General features: G+C 38.7%; 1 protein-coding gene across 7 annotated transcripts in view; it reads right to left on the bottom strand.

Annotated features, from left to right (window-relative positions):
* The window catches only part of STIL (STIL centriolar assembly protein), a 63805-nt gene that overhangs the window by 19378 nt on the left and 20929 nt on the right, over nt 1–23498 (bottom strand). For 6 of the 7 annotated variants that reach the window (XM_049617219.1, XM_049617224.1, XM_049617220.1 and 3 more), the window contains 5 exons: nt 21348–21457; nt 16973–17087; nt 14015–14953; nt 8520–8685; nt 5163–5394 (listed from right to left, as the gene is read on the bottom strand). In XM_049617219.1, coding sequence (XP_049473176.1) covers nt 5163–5394; nt 8520–8685; nt 14015–14953; nt 16973–17087; nt 21348–21457 — 1562 coding nt within the window. The remainder of the gene's footprint in view (nt 1–5162; nt 5395–8519; nt 8686–14014; nt 14954–16972; nt 17088–21347; nt 21458–23498) is intronic. The other variant, XM_049617225.1, reaches the window with a different exon arrangement.

The raw sequence follows: 23498 nt of genomic DNA, 5'->3' as shown, positions 1-23498 counted from the left end.
TCTTAATCATAATCACTCTTCTAAACTGCATTTTCAAGAATCTTAAAATATCTGTTTAGGGGCACCTGGGTGGCTCAGTCGGTTGAACATCGGACTCTTGATTTCAGCTCAGGTCATGATCCCAGGGTCATGGGATCAAGCCCTGTGTTGGGCTCCACACTGAGCCTGCTTGAGATTCATATTCTTTCTTTCTCTTTCTCTCTCTCTCTCTCTCTCTCTCTCTCTCTCTCTCCCCCCCCCCGCCCTTCTCCTTCATTCATCCTCTCCCTAAAATTAAAAAAAAAAAAAAAAGACCTACATATGCGTATCTGTCTTAGTGTTTAACATAGCAAGCAAAAACAAAAGAAAAAGAAAAGAACCAAAACATTAAAGATTTTAACCTCAAAAGATTTAAGATTAAAACAAAATTTTATTTTATTTATCTTTTTTTTTTTTTAAGGTTTTATTTTTGGGGCACCTGGGTGGCTCAGTCAGTTAAGCAGCTGACTTGATTTCAACTCAAGTCATGATCACATGGTTCATGAGTTCAAGCCCCACCTTGGGTTCTGTGCTGACAGTGTAGAGCCTGCTTGGGATTCTCTCTCCCTCTCTCTCTGTTTTTCCTCCACTTGCCTTTCTCTCTCTCAAAGTAAAGAAACTAAAAAATTAAAAATAAAGATTAAAAAAAATTTTTTTTAATTTTAAGAGAGAGAGAGCACTCATGCACAAGTTGGGGAGAGGGGCAAAGGCAGAGGGAGAGAGAAAGCAGGAGAGAGGAGCAAAGAGAGAGGGTGAGAGAGTCTTAAGTAGGCTCCATGCTCAGTATGGTGCCCAACTCCAGGCTTGATCCCATAACCCTGGGCTCAATCCCTCTACCCTCCTTCAACCCTGGGATCATGACCTGAGCTGAAATCAAGAGTTGGAGGCTCAACTGACTGAGCCCTCCAGGCACCCCTAAAAGATTTTATTTTTAAGTAATCTCTATACCCAAAGTGGGGCTTCAACTTACAACCCCGAGATCAAGATCACATGCTCTACCGACTGAGATAGTGAGGCACCTCAAATCAAAATTTTACAAGATGACTCTAGGGCACCTGAGTGGCTCAGGCATTAAGCATCTGACTTCAGCTCAGGTCACGATCTCACAGTTCATGAGCTTGAGCCCCACATCGGGTGACCTCAAGCCCTGCTTCAGGTGAGCACAAGCCCCACTTCCGGTAAAAACACAAGCCCCAGGTTTAGGGAAAAAAAAAGGAGCACCTGGGTGGCTCAGTCGGTTAAGCATCTGACTTCAGCTTAGGTCATGACCTCATGGTTTATGGGTTTGAAACCTGCATCAGGCTCTGTGCTGACAGCTCAGAGCCTGGAACCTGCTTTGGATTCTGTGTCTCCCTCTGTCTCTCCCCCACTCGCACACACACACTCTCTCTCTCTTTCCCTCTCAAAAATAAATTAATATTAAAACAAATTTTGAAAAAGGGGGGGCTCCTGGGTGGCTCAGTCGGTTAAGTGTCTGGCTTCAGCTCGGGTCACAATCTTGTGGTTCATGGGTTCGAGCCCCACGTCAGGCTCTGTGCTGACAGCTCAGAGCCTGGAGCCTGCTTCAGATTCTGTGTCTCCTCCTCTCTCTGCCCCTCCCATGCTCATGCTCTGTCTCTCTCTGCCTCTAATAAATAAACGTTAAAAAACAAAAAACAAAAAACAACACAAGCTCCAGGTGAGCCCCGTTTCTCTCCCTCTCTCTCTCTCTCTGCCCCTTGCTCACTTTTGTCCTCTCTCCAAAACACAAAAATAAAAATAAAAATAAAAGATGAGTCTAATAATACAGCAAGTGGTATACCCAAAGAATTTTTAAAAATGTTCTATTTATTTTTGAGAGGGTACGAGTGGGGCAGGGGCAGAGAGAGGGGGACAGAACATCCGAGGTGGGCTCTGCACTGACAGCACAGAGCCTGATGTGAGGGTCAAACTCACAAACCGCGAGATTACAACCTGAGCTGAAGATGGACGCGCCACTGACTGAGTCACTCAGGTGCCCCCAAAGTATAACTTCTGAAAGAAAAATAAGGATTGTTTCACATGAAAGTCTATAAATACCACTACTCTTCAGCGGCAAAAAGCTTTTAATTACCAACTTTCCTTCAAGGCAAATAAATTTATCCCTCATAGACTGCTTTAACATCAGAAAGAGAGATCCAGGAAGACATCCAAGGGGGACAGGGAACCCGGATGGCTAGGTGCCATGTATGAACACTTAGCAGTGGGAAGCACATCATGAATCAGACCACATGTTTGGGAAGAATCCTACAGAAGCACCAAAGCCACTATGGACAATAATGGAGACAGTATTTAATCCAAATCAATACATTATGCTGAACAAAGATCAGATTTATATCTAGCTATGTGTTGGAATCAATAGAGCTGATTAACTGCTCTGAAAAAGCAATTAACTAACATTCTACTAATTAACTGAGATATGTTTCAAAAGTTAAAAACCACATTGGATTGGAGATGTTTAAAGTTTTGACTCAGAAACTATTTCAGGGGGAAGACACCCATAATGCTAGAAAGAAGTCTGCAGTTTACAGAAGTCCAGAAGGAGAAATAAGGATAACCATAGTTCATTCCTTTGTTCTGTTTCTATAATTAGTCCAAATAAAATGTGGATTTATCTCGGGGCTCACCTTAAATTGCTCTTTCTATCACAGAACTCATATGAAGTAGGTAACATGGGGAACCATACACTAGGTCAAGTTCTAAAGACACAGAATATGGTAATCAGAATAATTAAAAATGTCAAATATTATCACAAGGCTTATAATTTAAAAAAATAACCAACTGTCTGCCCCACGCCATCCCACCACCAAATTCACCTCTTTTAACTGCTGTTGCATGTGATGTGTTACACCTACATCATTCCTCCACTGTCAAGATGCACTCTATGTATTCTACACCTGATCCCTTCGGGCACTTCCACAAGTCCAAGTGCCTTCACCTCCTCTGGCCTTGACTATACTAACTGGTTTCCCTACTTCCATTCTAAACCCCTTTAGTTCAATTGACACAAAACAGCTATTTAAAAAACGAAAAATCAGGGGTGCCTGGGTGGCTCAGTCGGTTAAGCGTCTGACTTCGGCTCAGGTCATGATCTTGCAGTTTGTGGGTTCAAGTCCTGCATGGGGCTCTGTGCTGACAGCTCAGAGCCTGAAGGCTGCTTCAGATTCTGTGTCCCTCTCTCTCTCTGCCCCTCTCCTGCTCAAGTTCTGTCCCTCTGTTTCTCAAAAATAAATAAACAGTAAAAAAAAAAAAAAAAAAAATCAGATCACACTACTCTATTGTCTAAAATACACCCAGGCTTTAATAAGCATGGAGTAAATTCAAAGCTCCTTTCTACATAATGCAAAGCCCCCACATAATTTGGTTCCTGCCTGTATCTCTGACCACAGTTCCTAAGCTCTCTCTCCCTCGGTCACCATATCTGCTGATGAGAGAAACAAAGGCAAGAGAAATGTAACATAAGTTAAATCTCTTTACAGCTTGCAGCCCCCTGATAGACACCTGAAACCTGCAGAGTGTGACCTTCCTCAAGCAACTCATGGCTGCCTTACTTCCTTAATGTTTTTGTGTTATTAAAGACCAAAAATAAGAGTAGCCTTGTCTTAACAGTAGCTAGCCCCTCAAGGTCCTGAAAGCCTTGGTTTCAAATTCCTTAGAAACTACGCTATCCCTAACCCCACTAACTTAAAAGTATATAATCAGTCACTCCTCACAACCCCAGTGCAGCTCTTTCTGCCCACAGGTTCTGTCCTGCTGCTGTAATTAAATCACCCCTTTGCACCAAAGAGGCCTCAAGAATTCTTTCTTAGCCGTTTGCTCAAGAACCCCATCATAGCCACAACGGCTTTCCTAATTGTTTCTTGAACAGTCAAGCTCATGCATACCTCAAGGTCTACACTTGCTATTTCCTCCACCTGGAACACTCTTCAGATGTTCTCATGGCTGGCTCCTTCTCATCATATTAGGCACTGTTCAGATGTTATCCCTCAGCAAAGGCTTCCTTCACCATGCCCTACTTAATATATCCCTCGCTCCCATGCCACCATCCCAGTCACACTCCACTTAATAACCCTGGTTCTTTTTTTCTTTTTAATGTTTATTTATTTATTTTGAGAGAGAGAGAGAGAGCATGTGCATGAGCAGGGGGAGGGGCAGAGAGAGAGGGGAGAGAGAATCCTAAGTAAGCTCTGCTCTGTCAGCACAAAGGCTGATGCAGGGCTTGATCTCATGAACTGTGAGATCATGAGTTGAGCAGAAAACAGGAGTCAGACGCTCAACCAACTGAGCCACCCAGGCGCCTCTCTGGTTTATTCTCTTCAGAGCAGTAATCATTATATGACATTAAATTATGTGTTACTTATATGGTTATTGTTTGTCTCTTTTAAGTCATGAAAATTCCATTAAGTTAGCAGCTTTTCCTGACCTACTGCTCATCTCTAGGGCTTCATTCTATGGCAGCACATATCAGAAGCTCAAAGATATTTGAATTTGTTTCCTAATTTCCTGAGGATCTTAAGTTACTTTGAAATCCTTGTTTAATTAAAAAAAAAAAAATTCATAATGAAAAATTTCAAACACAAGAGAATAGTATAACAAACTATTATACACAGTTTTGTATATTGCAACTTGCAACTTTTGTATATTTGCGACTTGCAACCAATCTTATTCCAATTATCCCCTTAGCCATTTCATCTCCCACCAGATTATTTTGAAGTAAATCTCAGATAACATTTCATATATAAACACCCAGTCTGTATCTTACAAAAATAAATTCATAGATATATAAATTTTTGCAATATGCAGAATCTTTAAAAATTCACAAAATTCAGGGCCCATCTCCATCTGGGATCTAGCTATCAGAATCTACAGTGAGGCCTAGGCATATGTATTCCTGAAATTTTCTTCAGATGTTCTGATTCAACTAGATTGTAACACAACCAAAGATTGACATCTGGGAATGGTTCTAGAAGAGTCAGAATTGTCGATTACATAAGAACCATCTAAGGAGAGCCACTACAGCTGAAAATACCATTTACAAAACAAAGTTTCTGAGTTAGAACACCAAAAGAATATTAGAATTTAAAAAGAAAAACAGGAGGATGAATACTGAATCGAAGACACCTTACTTGGATACAGAAAGTGGCTGATTAAATTCTTCTTCCGCAGCAATGTTGCTCTCTTCAAAGCTGGGAATATCAACTGCTTTTAATGAAGATGCACTACCTGGAGGACTTGTGACTCCATTATTAATATCAACAGAAAAATTCATGTCCTCACTGGAAATCTTTGTATCATCTTGCCTCAGCTGAGATTCAGGCTCTTGACCATCGCCTGCTGCATTCCAAAACAAGCTGGCACCTAGAGGTTAAATGATGAGCCAGATACTGAAACAAATATTCTACTATAAAAATAAACCTCTGACAAACCTCTAAGACTAACTCTATTATTTTAACACTATTACCTAGAAATGTCTTCAGATTATATTTTTTTCAGAAATGCCATAAAGAGGTTAGGTGAAAAGACAGAAAACTGGTGCACAAAGGTAAAGGGGACATTCTGGGCCCTCTCTTCAAGATGTGTGGCTCTCAAATGATGTGTTTTACATATTAAGGTTCTGAATATGATTTGGGGTGTACGTATGTGTACTGAAAACTGCTGTTATGAAAAACCAGGGAAAATAATATAAATACAAATTCCTAGGCTCTGTGATTTTTATCCTTAAACACGGTTATTTATGAGACTACTCAGGGGCATATCAGGCAAGTATTAAGAATCAAATGTTTCCCAAACTTTATGGAGCATTTGCACAATTATTTGCAGAACTATTTACATTTACTCTTATGGCTTACTGTTTTTCTTTAAATCAACTCACTTTATTTTTACCTAGCTTCACCATTTCTGTGAAACCACAGATTTGATGTGCTGTATTTTTCCAATACTCTTAAGAATAAATGTATCTACAAAATATAAAACATTCATCTTTAAACCATCCCAAATTATCTTTTGAATCTGAGTGGTATGCATTCCACAACTTGGGAAATACTGCTATGCATAATGACTTAAAGAAATAGTTAAAATCAAAAAGTACATCCAAGTCAAAATGGTTTCTACTTTGAGGGTCAACCTGGGCGATTAAAAAAAAAAAATTAATAAATGAATGATTTAATTTTGTATTCATAAAACATTAAAACCTGTCTTAAGAAAGGACAATTATAAAAAAGTTACATGAGTGCTGCTACTCTTCTGGAATATTTATCAATATATACCTTCAGGAAACTAAGTATCATTGTAGAAGAAACATGTTTCTAAAAGTCACTTATTCTAATGATTATTAATAACGCATTTTTCTGCATATAAGTAATAACCACCCTAGATCATCCAAGCTGAATTACTGAATATGAATCTATGCAGTTTGAAAATAATTTCAGAATGTAAGTTTAAACATGTAAATGACTTCATTCAATGATCTCTTATTCAGCACACATGATTCAGGCATCATGTTAACTAATGAGATACAATAGTGAATAAGGTAGTGTTTCAGATCCCCAAAGCTTATGGATGAGAAGCAACTGTAATATAGTAAGTAGAGAGTTTTATAGGAGCAAACATAGATGTTTGCTATCTATGTACGTTTGGTTAGCTCACGATACCCGCAGCTCCTTGTCCACCACCCCTCTACATTACACACACACACACACACTTTCTCTGGGGACTACCACCCCTGCAATTAACAAAGGTAGGACTCCAAAAGACATGTTCCTATTATGTGCTTCTCACCCCCCTTACCGCTGAACCAGGGATTAAACCCTAATCCAAACTAGGCCATTCAGGTTCTCTGCAATTTGAAACAAGACTGAAGACAGTAACCTGGTTTGTGTAACACATACCCTTTGGAGCTTTGGGTGAGCTGTATTTTAAGATGCAAAGCAGTGAAGAAAGAATGAGTAAATCAGCCACACACAATAGTTGAACAGTCCTAATGGTATTCCAGTTTCCAGTTCTAGTTTTTTCCTGAAGTCCAGCCCCATTCTTGGCCTTGGTTTTCATGAAACATCCTCATATCCTTCCAGTAAATTCCCCTTCCTTGCTTAAATTATTTCAAAGTGGTTTATATTACTTGCAGCCAAAGAATCTTGACTAATATTCAGTAATAACTGACTTACTGTACATGAGGTTCTTGCTCCCCTCCCTCCGTGCTCCCCTCCACGTGGATAGTTAACAAATGAGTTCAGAAATAGAATACAGAAATCTGCCTTCTTTCTTTTTTCTCCCTCTCAAATCTTTACTTTCCAGCTCAAATCTGCATCTGCTACTTTTCCAAGTCTTAGGTCATCAGCCCACCTCCACTCTTCTGATGTTTGAGTATCACCATCTTCATTTCCAAAAGCAGCTCAAATGCAACAGATATTTACACTGAACTCATCCTCTCTTCCCTGCTTCCCTAGGTCATCTAGGCTGAAAATCCTAGGATAACTTTTATTTTCATCTTTAATAAACTTTCAATATTAGAATAGGTCTAGATTGATAGAGATGATAATACAGAGTTCCTGTACACTCTCCTCACCCAGTTTCCCCTGTGCCATCTTATGGCACATTTTTCAAAATCAAGAAACCAACGTTGGTGCATGACAAAAATCTCCAGATTTTATTTGAATTTCACCAATTTTTCCACTAATGTCCTTTTTCTGTTCCAGGATCCAAACCAGGGTATTACACTGCAATTAGCAGGAGTACTTTTGAATCCTACACCTCCTCCACTGCCACATCCAATTAGTTACCAAATCTTATTAACACCCTGCACAACTCTTTCTCTTCATTATTGTCACCATCACTCTATGTACTAATAGGCATCTTGCTAGATCTTGGGGACACTCTTGAAGACATTCTTAAAGATCTCAAAGGGTCTGGTGATGAGCAAACATGCAAGCAAAGAAATATACATCATTTACATTATTAATTGATTTTTTAAAAAGACCTTCAATGATGCATACCAAATAAAGGAGACTTTCCTTTTTAAAAGATGTAATAAAGGCTCTCCATAAAACATTACAGTAGTAGACAATTCAGAGCCTGTGTTTTCTCACTGTGCCCATACTATTTTCTCTACCCACCCTATTCCGCCATCTCTCAATTCCACCTACTAAAATCCTACATACCCTTCAAGGCCCAGAGTCAGTAACACTGCATAGATGAAAAAAACTTTCCCTGATCCCTCAAACCACAGATGATTTTTCTTACAAGAATTGGGTCCAGCCTAGGAATGTATCAAATACTATGTATGATGTCATGTGGTTTCACATTTGTTTTCAAATACAGTTCTCTTTCATGAAGAGTAAAATTACACAAAGACTTAAATAAGTGATAACTCTCATCACCCTGGTTTTGGTTCTATTTGTACCATGCACCAATTTCAACATCAAAATTTTAAAAGTAGATATGAAAAGCATTTTTTAAAATTCCTTCCAAATAAAAAAAACAATTACCTGTGCTCACAGCAATGCTCACACTTTTTCTCATGTGCAAGCCAGGAGAAGACTGTGCTTCCATGGAAACCAGCTCCATCTGTCTTGCTGCTTGTGCTGTGTTTTCAACAGAGGTTGTCTTAGGGGAACAGGGCTGCAGAGACTGTGCCTCCAATAAACGCTGAATCTGTATCAATTAACAACACATTTTAAACTGGCCATGGAAGTAATCACCAAATTGCAGTGGAGTTTAAAAATGAATTACAAAGTGTCCCAATTACAAATAAGTGGCTTTTAACTAGATTTTTTTCACATTTCAGTTAGATCATACCATAAAACTTATTCAATGCAGAAATCACTATCCTTCATTATTAAGACCCACTTAAGTGGGCTAAATGTAAATTTTATTTTATTTTACTATTTATTTATTTATTTATTTATTTATTTATTTATTTTAGTTTTTGAGAGTGAGTGTGAGCAAGCAGGGCAGGGGCAGAAGGAACAGGAGAGAATCTTAAGCAGGCTCCACTCCTAGCGAGGAGCCCAACATGGGGCTCGATCTCATGACCGTTGAGGATCATGCCTTGACCCAAAATCAAGGGTTGGACACTCAACCCACTGAGCCACTCAGGCACACTTTTATTATTTCTTTTAAAGTAAACTCCAGGCCCAACGTGGGGCTTAAACTTATAACCCCAAGATCAAGAGTTGCATGCCCTACTGACTGAGCCAGCCAGGTGTCCCATGGCTAAGCATAAATTTAAAAGTGAAACACAGGGGCACCTGGCTGGCTCAGTCGGAAGAGCATGTGTCTCTTGATCTCGGGGTTGTGAGTTCAAGCCCCATGCTGGGTGCAGAGATTACTTAAAAAAAAAAAAAAAAAAAAAAAAAATTAATAAACCAAAAAAAGTAAAAACATGAAGGTATTTAGATTGACATTCATAACTTTAAACTTGTGTAAAAAAGCCTAAATGTTAGGACTTCAAATAAATATTTCAAGAGTGCCTGGTTCGCTCAGTCAATTGAGGGTCCAGCTTCGGCTCAGGTCGTGATCTCATGGTTCATGAGTTCAAGTCCTGCATCAGGCTCTGTGCTGACAGCTTGGAGCCTGGAGCCTGCTTCGGATTCTGGGTCTCCCTCTCTCTCTGCCCCTTCCCACTCTTTCACTGTCTCAAAAATAAACATTTAAATAAATAAATAATAAAAATTTCATTCCTATTCCACCTACAAATCAAAAGTAAGATAAGAGCTACACTTAACCAAATATTCAACATTTTTACACAAGGTTCTTCTTATAAAGGTTAACCAGAATAGCCCATGTTTGGCTGTGCTAAACTGGAATTATTAGTTTTTTTTAATGTTTATTTATTTTTGAGAGAGTGCAAGGGGGAAGAGGCAGAAAGAGAGGGGACAGAGGATCCAAAGCAGGCTGTGCACTGCCAACAGCAAGCCCAACGCGGGGCTCGAAGCCACGAACTGCGAGACCACGACCTGAGCCAAAGTTGGATGCTTAACAGACTGAGCCACTCAGGCACCTCACAACTGAAATTATTAATAACAGTAGTGAACACTTACTGTTTCCTGTTTACAAGGTACTGTATTAAGAGTGTTTATGTAAGATTAATACAACCATCCCATGAAGAATGTACTACTATTTTTTAAATGACATTTTTTTTTAAGTTTATTTATTTTGAGAGAGAGAGTGCTCACATGAGAAGGGGAAGGGCAGAGAGAAAAGGAGAAAGAGAATCCCAAGCAGGCTCCACACTGTCAGCACAGAACCCAACACAGGGCTCGAATTCATGAACCATGAGATCATGACTTGAGCTGAAACCAAGAGTTGGACACTTAACTGACTGAGCCACCCAGGTGCCCCAAGAACGTACTACTATTTTAAGTTTACTTATTTTGAGAGAGACAAAGCAGCACAAGTGGGGGAGAGGCAGAGAGACAAGCCTGACACAGGGCTCAAACCCACAAAACTGTGAGATCACAACCTGGGCCGAAACCAAGAGTCGGATGCTTAACTGAGCCACCCATGCATCTCAAGAATGTGCTACTATTAAACACACTTTACAGATAAAAAACTTGAGAAATTAAAAATAAAGTCACTTGCTCAGAACATGTAACTAATAAGTAGCAATGCTAAGGTTCAAACACCAAGTTTTCTTTACTCCTTTTAAAACTGAAATAGAATTCACATACCATTTAAAACTCATCCCTTTAAAGTATACAATTCAGTATTTTTTAGTAAAGCCACCACAAGTTTGCAACCATCACCACCATCTAATTCTAGAACATTTTCATCAATCCCCTGAAAAAACTCTGTAACCATTAGCAGTCACTCTCTATTGCCCATCCCTAGCCTCTGGCAACCACTAATTTACTTTTCTGTCTCCACATATTTGCCTATTCTAAACATCTGATATAAATGAAACCACATAATATGTGGCCTTGTATTTTGCTTCTTTTACTTAGTATAACATTTTCAAAGTTCATCCATGTTGTTGTATCTACCAATACCTTGTGGCTGAATAATATTCTGTGTGTGGATATGTCACAGTGTGTTTATCCATTCATCAGTTGATGGGCATTGAGTTGCTTTCACTTTTAGCTATTATAATGTTACTATGAACATTTGTCTGTAAGATTTTATGTGCTCATATTTTTTCATTTCTCTTGGGTATATACTTAGGAGTGGAAGAGCCTCACTTTTTAAACACTGTGATTTTCTACTTCCCTGTAAATTACACTAATGTGTTTAATTCGTCTCACTTATTTCAGCAAATTAACTTTACTAATATAAGAAAATATAACTTATCCACAAATTATCAAGATAGGTAGAAATACAGCCTGCATTAATAATACAAAATAGCCTATGTACTTATAGTGGTTTGTAGCATAGACTTTGGTGTCATGATGTAAGTTTAAATCCTACTCTGCTACCTTTTGGATAAGCTTTTTAACCACTATGAGCTTCAATATCACCTAAAGCTAAAGTAGTCGTAAGGATTAAGAGACAAATAAAATAGTTTTAACTTTTTGACTGCTGACTGCAGTCAGATCCTACACTAACCACTTGATACACGTACATACACACACACACATAAACTCATTTAACCATCAAATCTACATGTAATAGCAATCACTGCTCCCAATTCACAGATGAGAAGAGTGAGGTTTAGAGAAATCACACAAGAATCACAAGAATCACACAAGCTTGATAATAAAGCTATAGTAATTAACTAAATAGTACTGGTGCTGGAATAGACAGGCAAATCAATGGAGAATATGGTACAGAAATAGATACAAATACATGGTACTTCTATTATAAAAAAATACATCTCCAATCATTAACAAAAGATCCATTATTCAATAAATATATGAGGCCAGTTATCTGATTATTAAAAAGGGAAAAATCTCTTATCTCACATATCAAAATAAAGCAAAAAATATAATTCTGAAGGGGGAGAGAAGATGAAGAATATATTTTTTACAATCTGGAAGAGAAAAGGGCTTTCTAAACATAATTAACACCCAAAAAGAAAATGATAAATCTAATTATATCTAAACTGGACTATTCTGTACAAACAAATGGTTAAAACACAAAACATTTAACACAAACTGTAAGAAATGCTTACCACATACATATGATAAAAAATCAATTTCCTCAATATACAATGAGCTCTTAAAAATTTAATTAGAAAAAAACCTAAAATGGGTAAATGACAGACTTTATACAAAGAAAAAATAGCCAATAAATAATAAAATGATCAATCTTGATTATAATAATATAGTGCAAATTAAAACAATTTCTACTTATGACTGATACTCATTTTTTATTTAAGAGAGAGCGTGCGAGCAGGGGAAAGGGGTGAAAAGAGAGAAAGAAAGAGAGAAAGGGAGAATCTCAAGCTGAAACATTTAGCTACATTAAAATTTCTGCCAAATATCTGTAAGGATTTATAAAAATCAAGCTTATATTTTACAATTTCAGAGAATTTACCTAGGTTTAAAAAACAGCAAAACTACATTTTTCTCAAGTGTCTCATCTATACCATTTTTAAGCAGCATTTTTATTTATTTGTATTTTATTTATTTTAAAAAGTTTACTTTGAGAGAGAGAGAGCACATGCACAAGCATGCAAGGGGGGGGAAAGGACAGAGAGAGAGAGAGAGAGAGAGAGAGAGAGAGAACCCCAAGCAGGCCCCACACTGCCAGAATGGAGCCCAACACAGGGTTTGGCCTCAGAAATGAAAGATCATGAACTGAGCCAAAATCAAGAGTCTTTTAACCAGCTCAGCCACCCAGACACCCCTATTTATATATTTATTTTTAAGTTTACTTATCTAAGTAATCTCTACACCCAATGTGGGGCATGAACTCATGACCCTGAAATCAAGAGTCCCATGCTCTTCTGACTGAGCTAGCCAGGTATCCTTAAGCAGAATTTTTTATATATCATTACCTTTTTTTGTTTTTGCAAAATGCAAAACAACTTTACAAAACAAAGATGTTAAAAAATCATACATGCATATAATGCCAATTATACATATATTTGCATAGTTATAGGATGATGGAAGAAGTATAGAAGAATATATTTCAGGTTGTTTTCATTCATACTCATGGGAACGGGAAGGAAGATGGTAGGGGATTTGGGGTACATACGTGGAAGAAAGGTGCCAGTAAGGAAAGGAAAAAAAAAAAAAACGGCACAAAACTGAATGGTGTAATATAATTAAAAGACTAAAAACTGCCATAAATGCCTGAAGAAAGGAAGCATTTCATAATATAATGAATGAAATCCATCTAGTATAGATACACAGAAGATGTTCCAGAACTACTCTTGAAAGGTACACTGGCTGAAACTTATTAAACATACTACAGGGTTGACAAGTTAGAGACGCATCAGAATCCATTGTGCAGGCTTTATATCTAGTGGTATACCAAGGTCTAGTAAATTACATAGACTTTCTGTTAGAGGCAACAAATGAAAAGAAAAATGCAGTTATATTGTAGGTTAGGATACACACCAGGCAGAGAAGAAAAGGCCTGCTTTCTACTCCTGGTTCTACTCCTAACTAGCAATGTGTCATTGTCTAAAGTATACTCTCTCTAATCCCTTTTGCATTTATCTGTAAAACAACAGGAACTAGAATCCACTTTCCAAGTTTCCTTCTAGTTCTGATACTCTACAATTTTTTTTAATGTTTATTTATTTTGAAAGACAGAGAGAGCAAGCAGGGGAGGGGCAAAGAGAGAGAAGAAAGAGAATTTCAAGCAGGCTCTGAGCCATCAGCACAGACCCCAATGGGGGGGCTCTAAGTTACTTACGAATCAGGAGACTGACCTGAGCAGAAATCAAGAGTCAGACACTCAACCAATGGAGCCACCTGGGCACCCCTGATATTCTACAGTTTTACTCCATAAAATGTAATTACTGAAGAATTGCCAGTTATTTTTAAGTAATCATATTAATACCAAGAACTTAGAAGAAGTAAGAAAGCTTGCAAACCTGTGCCTGAAGCAGTCTCAGCTGTCTGTCCTGTTCTGTGAGGAACCTATATGCATCCGGAGACAGTCCCATCATTCCATTATCTGGCCCGGTCTTGGGTGTGTGTGTGCACACTGCACAGGGCCGTGGGTTACATGCGTCCACGTGTGAAGGCAGTCTTGCCACAGGCGATGGTTCCACAGTGCTGTGGGGAGGGCAACCACCCGTGCTTCCCTGGGGTCTCAAGGCTATAGGACTACTTGAAGCACAGAATGCATTAGAGTACAGAGCTGGACATCCACCTGGGTGAAATAACGAATGTTTGTGAAGGGCTTCAGACTGGAGGTCTTGAATGGACCCCACTGTATTCATTCCTTGCCAAGAATTTACTGGACTATACTGAATATGGCCATGATGCTGACAACAACTGCAGACATTTGTAGAATAGTAAGATGGTGGTGGTGGAGTAGGTATCTGAAGTTCCATTGGTCTTCCTGAATTACAGGATGAAAAAACAAAATTGTGTGGGTGGGTCTGTGAGGCAAGAGAAGACTGCTTGGAATTAAATGTGGAGGATCCTATAAGATATTCTTCTTTGTGTAAATTTGTATCAGGAGATGGCCCATTAAGAGAAGATGGTTTACCACTGTTCCTGTTATGGGGGTTCCCTTTTTTACAGGTAGATGATTGTCTTACTTCGCCATGTCTTAAAGGAACAGTGCTCTGGGTTAACTGATTTGGTAACCCTCTCAAGGAAGGCTCTCCAGCTTTAGCTTCTAGGTTGTGTTCGTCATCGTAAAGCTGGGGTTGCAATGGATCCAAGTGTTCAGAGTGGTTAATCAACAAAGAAGGGTTTTCATTATTCACCATTTCCAATGGCTTAGGAAGAGGATTTGATTCTAAGAAATTGCCATCCAACACAAGCGAAAGTTCAGGAACTGATGGTTGGATCTTAGAAATCTATAAATGGGAAATAAATGAAAGAAGGAAAGTATTTTTTAGGATGCCTCACTTTCTTCACACTAATATTTTCCAAATTATATCCAGTTACTTATTAAAAAGTGTTTATTCTTTATTTAGACAGTTGACACATATTTTCTGGGCATCTTCTACGTGCCAGCACTAGGAATGTAACTGTGAGGAAAATAAACAAGGTCCCTGCCCTAACAAACTTACTTAACAATGGAATTCCTTTTATTGGAACACTGATTATTGTTGCTTAAATCACATAACACAATATGGGAAACTGTTTTTATAATAGATTTTTTTTTACCCTCTCCCCATAAAAAAAATTATTGCTGGCAGAATGCTTTAATAGATCTAGTAGCAAATAATGTTTCTGTATCTTAGGTGTTAAAAGATCTTTCAATAAATATTTCAGAATATTTTTCTACTAAGTAAAATTATTCACTGTTCTTTTTATCAATACCAACTAGTAATTGGAAGAGCAGAAAAAAGTAAACAATACTCGCTGTGGTAAATTTGGTTATAATTTGATAGTAATTTTTAAAAATCTTTCCCATTCCTGGGGCACCTGGATGGCTGTTGGTTAAGTGTACAACTCTTTCTCTCTTTTTTTAATGTTTTAATGTTTATTTATTTATTATTATTATTTTTTTAATGATTTTTTTTTAACGTTTATTTATTTTTGAGACAGAGACAGAGCATGAACAGGGGAGGGTCAGAGAGAGGGAGACACAGAATCTGAAACATGCTCCAAGCTCTGAGCTGTCAGGACAGAGCCCGATGCGGGGCTCGAACTCACGGACCATGAGATCATGACTTGAGCCGAAGTCGGCCGCTTAACCAACTGAGCCACCCAGGCGCCCTTATTTATTATTCTTAAAATCATGTTCATTTATTTGTTCTTGAGAGAAAGAGACAGAGTGCACAAAGTGGGGGAGGGGGGGTCAGAGAGAGAGGGAGACACAGAATGTGAAGCAGGCTCCAGGCTCCAACCTGTCAGTGCAGAGCCTGATGCGGAGCTCGAGCCCACAAACCATGAGATCATGATCCGAGCCAAAGTCAGATGTTTAACTGACTGAGCCACCCAGGCGCCCCTAACGTTTATTTATTTTTTATAAAGGGGGGGGGGGAGAGAGAGAGAGAGAGAGAGAGAGAGAGAGAGAGAGAAAGCGCACGCATGGGCAGGGGAGGGCAGGGAGAGAGGGAGACACAGAATCCAAAGCAGGCTCCAGGTTCTGAGCTGTCCACACAGAGTCCCACATGGAGCTTAAACTAACGAACCATGAGATCATAACCTGAGCCGAAGTCAGTGTCTTAACTGACTGAGCCCACCCTGGCGCCCCCGACTTTTTTTCGCCTCAGGTCAAGATCACAGAGTTCATGCAATCCAGCCCTATGCCGGGCTCTGCACTGATAGTGCAGGGCCTGCTTGGGATTCTCTCTCTCCCTTTCTTTCTGTCCCTCACCTACTTTCTTCTAATAAGTAATTAGTCCAATTAAGGCACAACAATTCTACAATCAAAAAATTATGACAGATTAGCAATCTCCAAAATCAAGTATCATGTTTTCTCAGATTTGGTTAATAAGAATCACTGTCAAGTTCTGGTGGTAGTACAGAATGTTGAGCCTACATGGGTTTTTTAAAAGCACCAGGTTCTGAAACCAAACCTCCTGAACTACTAGCTTTACTGAATTCCAATTTTACTACTTACTAGTTGTTTAATACTGGGCAGGTACTTAACCAATCTGTGCCTCAGTATTCTCTGGAAGTAGTAATAAAAGGTACTTATTACAATATGTACACACATATGTATATATATCGCATACAATAATTACACATACTTGTGAGAAATATCTGTATCTATATATATAGATATAGCCACATTGATATATAGCTAGATACATCTTAGAATAAAAATTAAATAAGTTTCAGGTAATATTATTGAATGCTTTAACATGAAGAGATTTTCGGTTTCTAAACAATAGGTGGGCTCTTTATAAGATCAGTGATACCTTCTGACTCACAGGATGAGGACTAGGAATTGGTCTTGGAGAAAAATCTTCATCTTCAACACCAGAGTCATGATCATTTATTGGCATCTTCCCTGGAGATAACTTTTGGGAAGACCTAAAAAATAGAAGGGAATAAAGAAAAGTCTTCAGTAATCTTATTTGTTCATTTGTTCTTTCTTTTTGAAAGTGAATAAAGTCCTTTAATAAACCATAGTAGTATCTGGATCATTTAATTTAGTATTTGACAACCACAAATTATTTTTTTTCGGGCCAGTGTTAGCTGCCTAGGAAAGCTGGTGCAGTCAGATTCATGCTTAATAAACTACCTCTCTTTGCCTGATCGCGGGAAGTTTACAAAATATCAGGGGCACCTGGGTGGCTCAGTCAGTTACGCATCTGTCTTCAGCTCAGGTCATAATCTTACAGTTCGTGGGTTTGAGCCCTGCGTCAGGCTCTGTGCAGACAGCTCAGAGCCTGGAGCCTGATTTGGATTCTGTGTCTCCCTCTCTCTCTGCCCCTCCCCTGCTGGCGCTCTGTCTCTCTCAAAAATAAATAAACATTAAAAAATTTTTTTAAATATATATGTATCAACAGTTACTGAGCATCTTCCGATTAACACTTTGAGGAATGTAGTTATAAATAAGGCATAGGGCTTGCCATAGCAAAACTTTAGGGGTGCCTGGGTGGCTCCATTGGTTGAGCATCTGATTCTTGGTTTTGATTCAGGTCATGATCTCAGGGTCGTGGGACTGAGCCCCTTGTCAGGCTCGGTGCTGAGTGTGGCACCTGCTTGAAATTCTTTGTCCTTCCCCTGCGCACGTGTGCACAGTCTCTCTCTCAAATTAAAAAAAAGAATTATAATCTGGTGACAGAGCTGTACACTCACTGCATTAAACACTGTGTTAAAAAGGGAACTTAAGAGAGAACTACTACACTTTCCTGCGTACTGATAGCTGTGATGGGAGAGCTTGGAGGAGGTGCCTCCTCCTACTGAGTCAGTTGTAGTCATTGGGTCACAGCCGCCTGCCCCAATAGAACACAGACACGATTTTGAGTACTGAGTTTCAAAAGCCAAAATTAGAGTTTAAAATAAAATCTGGAAGACTATATGCATCAGATTTTTTTGCATCCTAGATAAAGTCTCAATAGGATGAGTTCAGGGAAGAGAAAAGCCAGAAGGAAGCTAAAAGAGCACAGACATTGATGGAATCCCTAGAAAGTGTCCTATATCCTGTCTCTCTGGTCAGGGAGCACAAAGAAGCCCCCAGGTAGGAGGTCTGACAGCAGAAGAGACCTTTGCCTAAACCCTGGTGGTCTGGAGAAGCAAACACAGAGTTCTTTCTGCACCAAGGTGCTGCAATGAAATAATCCAAATGTCTGCATGGTGTGTTTAAGCAGCAGGGTCTGCACTCAGTCCCATAAAGTTCTCCCCCTACACCCAAGATGACGTGGAGAATATTATTGTATCCCCTGTGCCTCAGGGTAGCACAGACATGACAGAGAACCAACGACCTGACTAGAGTAAGGAGGTCACAGCAGAAGCCTGCACAAACCTACTGCCAAAGACCAGACGCAAATGAAAACATCTCAGCAGATGGCAGCTTGGATGGATGATAATCATGTCACCCCACGACACTACTACTGGCACAGCATTAATTCCTCCAAATTGCATATAACCTCAGAGGAAAGAAGACAAACAGAATTTGAATTACTGAAATTTGGTTTCTATAACCAATTGGGTGGTCAAATTAGAAATTAAGTTCAATTACTTTTAAAAAGAAAAAAGTTAACATTTTTGAAAACCTGAGTTTGTGGCAAGGAATTAATATTTGCTACATATTTACTTGTGGTAACACAAACATGTAAACACACATAAAATTTCTGACATTGAGCAATAAAATCCATTTCTGAGCTTTTGTAGGACCCAAGGCAAAAAGAAAAAACTTTATGTTGTATAACTATATCATCAGTTCTTTAGGTGAGATGAACATTTTCCTAAAATCTAAAAATGATCATTCCTAAAGCTCTGATCAGAGTTGAAAACTGGCAAAGTTTTCAAAAACAATGTTAAAGAAATTGGGGCACTGGGGTGGCTCAGTCTGTTAAGTGTCCGACTTCAGCTCCAGTCACGATCTCATGGTTTGTGAATTTGAGCCCTGCATGGGGCTCTGCTCCGACAGCTCAGACCCTGAAGCCTGCTTCAGATTCTGTCTCCCCTTTTCTGTGTGTCCCTCCCCAACTTATGCTCTCAATCTCTCTTTCAAAAGTAAGTAAATAACTTTAAGAAAAAAATGAAGAAAAAAAAAGAAATTATAAGTGTCTCCTAAATTTGGCTTTTTCTTCCATAAATAATCCATAAAATCTTGAATAAAGACTTAAAAAGACAGTGACGGTATTCCTGAAAACCTGTAAGAACATAGGTTTATGTTCTTACATATTCCCAGGATAAGTTATCTAACTTATTCCCAGGATAAGTTAAAATGCCCAAAGATGGAGAGAGCACACCTCAGGTATGTCTAATCTTCAAAACCTGTAACTATGTTTACCGCACTTGGGAAAAGGAAGTTTGCAGATGTGATTAAGTTAAGGATCTTGAGATATGAAGATTATCCTAGATTACCCAGGTAGGCTCAATGTAATCACAAGGGCCCTTATACAATGGAGGCAAATGGGTCAGAGTCAGAGAAGAAGATATGAGGATAGAAGAAGTCAGAGAGAGATCTGAAGATGTTATACTGCTAACTTTGAAGACAGAGTAAGGGGCCACCAGACAAGTGATGCGCATGGCCTCTAGAAGGTGGAAAAGGGAATAAGATGGATTCTCTACTAAAGCTTCCAGAAGGAATGCAGCCCTCTCACCACTTTGACTTTAGCCTCAAAGACCATCTCAGACTTCTGACCTTCCAAACTGGAAAATAATAAATCTGTATTGTTTTTAAGTTGGCAAGTTTGTGTTAATTTCTTAGAGCAGCAACCAGAAACTAATACAGATTCAGTCATAATTCCCATTTTACAGATTGAATACTGATGTATAGAACCAGGATTTGAATGCAGATATCTTACACCATAAACTGAGCTCACAACTATTATGTTGTGACCTCTATAAATAATTGGTATAGTTGGCAATTATTTTAAAATTGTATCATAGTTAATTTCCACCTACAGAATCAAGTGATGAATGAATCGTATAAAAAAAGTCAAGCCATTTTCTCAGTCACCGCAATAACCTATAATGAACCTTACACCTCCTGTTTTGCATGCAAGATACTAAACAGTATTATAAAGGGGCCCAAAGACAGGTTAAGGTTATATTCAAAACGTTGAGAAAAGGACAAATTAACCACTAGGGCAAGTTAAAATAACATTTGTAGGGGTATCTGGCTGGCTCAGTCAGTAGAGCATGTGACTCCAGTAATATGGAGAACATTCAACACTTCATCACTGGACTATAAATTTCACGAGGGAAGAAATCTGTATCTGTTTTTAATACCACCATATCTCCAGTCTTTAGCACATTACCTGGCATACAGGAGAATACATGAGAAAGGTGGGATAGGGATATGAAGGGTTAATTTTATGTGTCAACTTGGCTAGGCCACAATAACCAGATATTTGGTCAATCGTTATTATAGATGTTTGTATGAAGGTATTTTTAGACGAGATTAACATTAAAGTCACTAGACTCCAAGTAAAGCAAATGATCCTCCAAAATGTAGACAGGCCTCATCCAGTCAGCTGATGGCTTTAATAGAACAAAGAACGACCCCCTGCAAGAAGAGGGAATTCTGCTAGCAGACATTTGGACTCTAAATGCAACTCTTCTCAGCCTCCATAACTGCAGGAACCAATTCCATAAAACAAAGCTTTCTCTCTCTCTCTCCCTCTCTCTCCTTCTCTCTCTCTCTCTCCATCCTGTTGGTTTTGTTTTTCTGGAGAACCCTAATACAATGGAGTATCTTTTTTTTTTTTACTGGGAAAAGTATATACTGACCCAAAAAATCACAGCCAGTATTCACTTAATACTCCCCAAGAGCATTTTCTTTTTTAGGTAGAGAAGTTTTTTTACCACAGTTTCTCGGATAGGCCCAAGTTTAAAACTACAAGTCAGAGAAGAACAAACAGAAGGCAAACTAAACAAAAACAGGAGCTTCTTCCTAAGCAAGATAATTTGACACTTCCTGCCCCTATGTAATAAAGCAACTCAAATGACGACTACATTAAAGTTGTCACTTCATCCGAGTATGAAGTAATGCATGGACATCTTATGATATAAGATAATACAATCAGTTTCATCAGATTAGGGAGTTACTTTCATTACTCATTAAAGCTAATGAATATAATAAAAAAAAGTACACATAAAAATAGTATCTTTTACCTTTTAATTGAAAGATTCTTGGAAACTTTGTTGAAAAACTCTGTTTCTGCATTTTGGCTTTCAGCAGTCAGTTCAAAATGGATTGACTTTTTATCAGAAGGTTCAACATTCTGAAATAAAGAAGGGCATACTTTGAGAGCTGACTTAAATAGAAACAACAGAGAATTCTATTTAGATGAAAAGTAGCTCTGAGGGGGCACCTGGGTGGCTGTCGGCTAAGCCTCTGACTTGATTTCAGCTCAGGTCACGGTTCGTGGGTTCAAGCCCTGAGTCAGGCTCTGTGCTGATGGCGCAGAGCCTGCTTGGGATTCTCTCTCTCTCTCTTTCTCTCTGCCCCTCCCCCACTCCTACTCTTATGCTCACTTGCTCTCTCAAAATGAATGAATGAATGAATGAAAAGTAGCTCTGAAACAATGGGAGGTAGGAGACTTATTTCTATTACTGTAACCTTTTTAAAAAAATTGTTTTTAAAATTGAGATATAACAGACACATCACATTAGTTTCAGGCATACAACATAATGATTTGATATTTGTATATATTGCAAAATGCTCACAATAAGTCTAGTTAACATCCATTACCGTACAAAGTTATAATTCTTTTTCCTTGTGCTGAGAACTTTCTTTTTTTTAAGTGTTTATTTTTGAGAGAGAGAGAAACAAAGAGTGTGTGCAAGGGGCAGAGAGGGAGACAAAGGATCTGAAGCAGGCTCTGTGCTGACAGCACAGAGTCTAGTGCAGGGTTCAAACTCACAAACTGTGAGATCATGACCTGAGCCAAAGTCGGACGCTTAACCAACTGAGCCACCCAGGTGTCCCGCCTTTTGTTGAGAACTTTTAAGATCTACTGTCTTAGCAACTCTCAAATATATACTATTAAATATAGTCAACATGCTGTATGTTAGATCCTCATGTCTTATTTTAGAACTGAAAGTTTGTACCTTTTTTTTTTAATTTTTTTTTTTTAACTTTTTAAATTTGTTTTTGAGACAGAGAGAGACAGAACATGAACAGGGGAGGGGCAGAGAGAGAGGGAGACACAGAATCTGAAACAGGCTCCAGGCTCTGAGCGGTTAGCACAGAGCCCGACGCAGGGCTCGAACTCACGGACCGTGAGATCATGACCTGAGCCGAAGTTGGGACGCTTAACCGACCAAGCCACCCAGGCGCCCTGAAAGTTTGTATCTTTTGACTCTCTTCACCCATTCTGCCCACCCCAAACCATACTGCAACAATATGTTTTCTGTATCTATGAGTACAGTTTGATCATTTTTTTTTCACTTAGCATAATACCATGTTGTCACAAATGACAGTATTTCTTTTTTATGGCTGAATAACATTCCACCATGTGTGTGTGTGTGTGTGTGTGTGTGTGTGTGTGTGTGTGTACACACATTTTCTTTATCCATTCATCCATCAATGGATACGGATACTTAGGTTGCTTCCATGTCTTGGCTACTGTAAAATAGTATTGCACTGAATATGGGGGTGCAAATACCTTTTCAAGTTTGTGTTTTCATTTCCTTTGGATAAATATCCAGAAGTGTAATTCCTTAAACATGTTAGTTCTATTTTTATGTAACCTTTTTATTTTATTTTATTTTTTTTTTAATTTTTTTTTTCAACGTTTTTTATTTATTTTTGGGACAGAGAGAGACAGAGCATGAACGGGGGAGGGGCAGACAGAGAGGGAGACACAGGATCGGAAACAGGCTCCAGGCTCCGAGCCATCAGCCCAGAGCCCGACGCGGGGCTCGAACTCACGGACCGCGAGATTGTGACCTCGCTGAAGTCGGACGCTTAACCGACTGCACCACCCAGGCGCCCCTATGTAACCTTTTTAAACTGTCCATTTCCCTGCTACATAAATGAAAGCGAGAACTTAATTACCTGTATTATGTAACTTACTCAATAATCAATAATAATCAGTTACCAATAACTGAACTGAGGATATAACATAAAGAATGAGTAAATGATATTTGTCTCTAAAATGGAAGTAAATTATTAGACCTCACTTAAAATAATTATATTTATAATTAAAATACAAAAACTTGATTCATGAACCGATAGCCTATAAATAAATTAAAGAAGGCACAAAGGGTGCCTGGGTGACTCAGTCAGTTAAGCATCTGACTCTTGATTTTGGCTCAGGT

The sequence above is a fragment of the Panthera uncia genome (genome assembly GCF_023721935.1).
Source record: "Panthera uncia isolate 11264 chromosome C1 unlocalized genomic scaffold, Puncia_PCG_1.0 HiC_scaffold_4, whole genome shotgun sequence".
Lineage (NCBI taxonomy): Eukaryota > Metazoa > Chordata > Mammalia > Carnivora > Felidae > Panthera > Panthera uncia.
The sequence above is the reverse complement of the archived record's forward strand: the minus strand, read 5'-3'. Positions and strand labels throughout refer to the sequence as shown.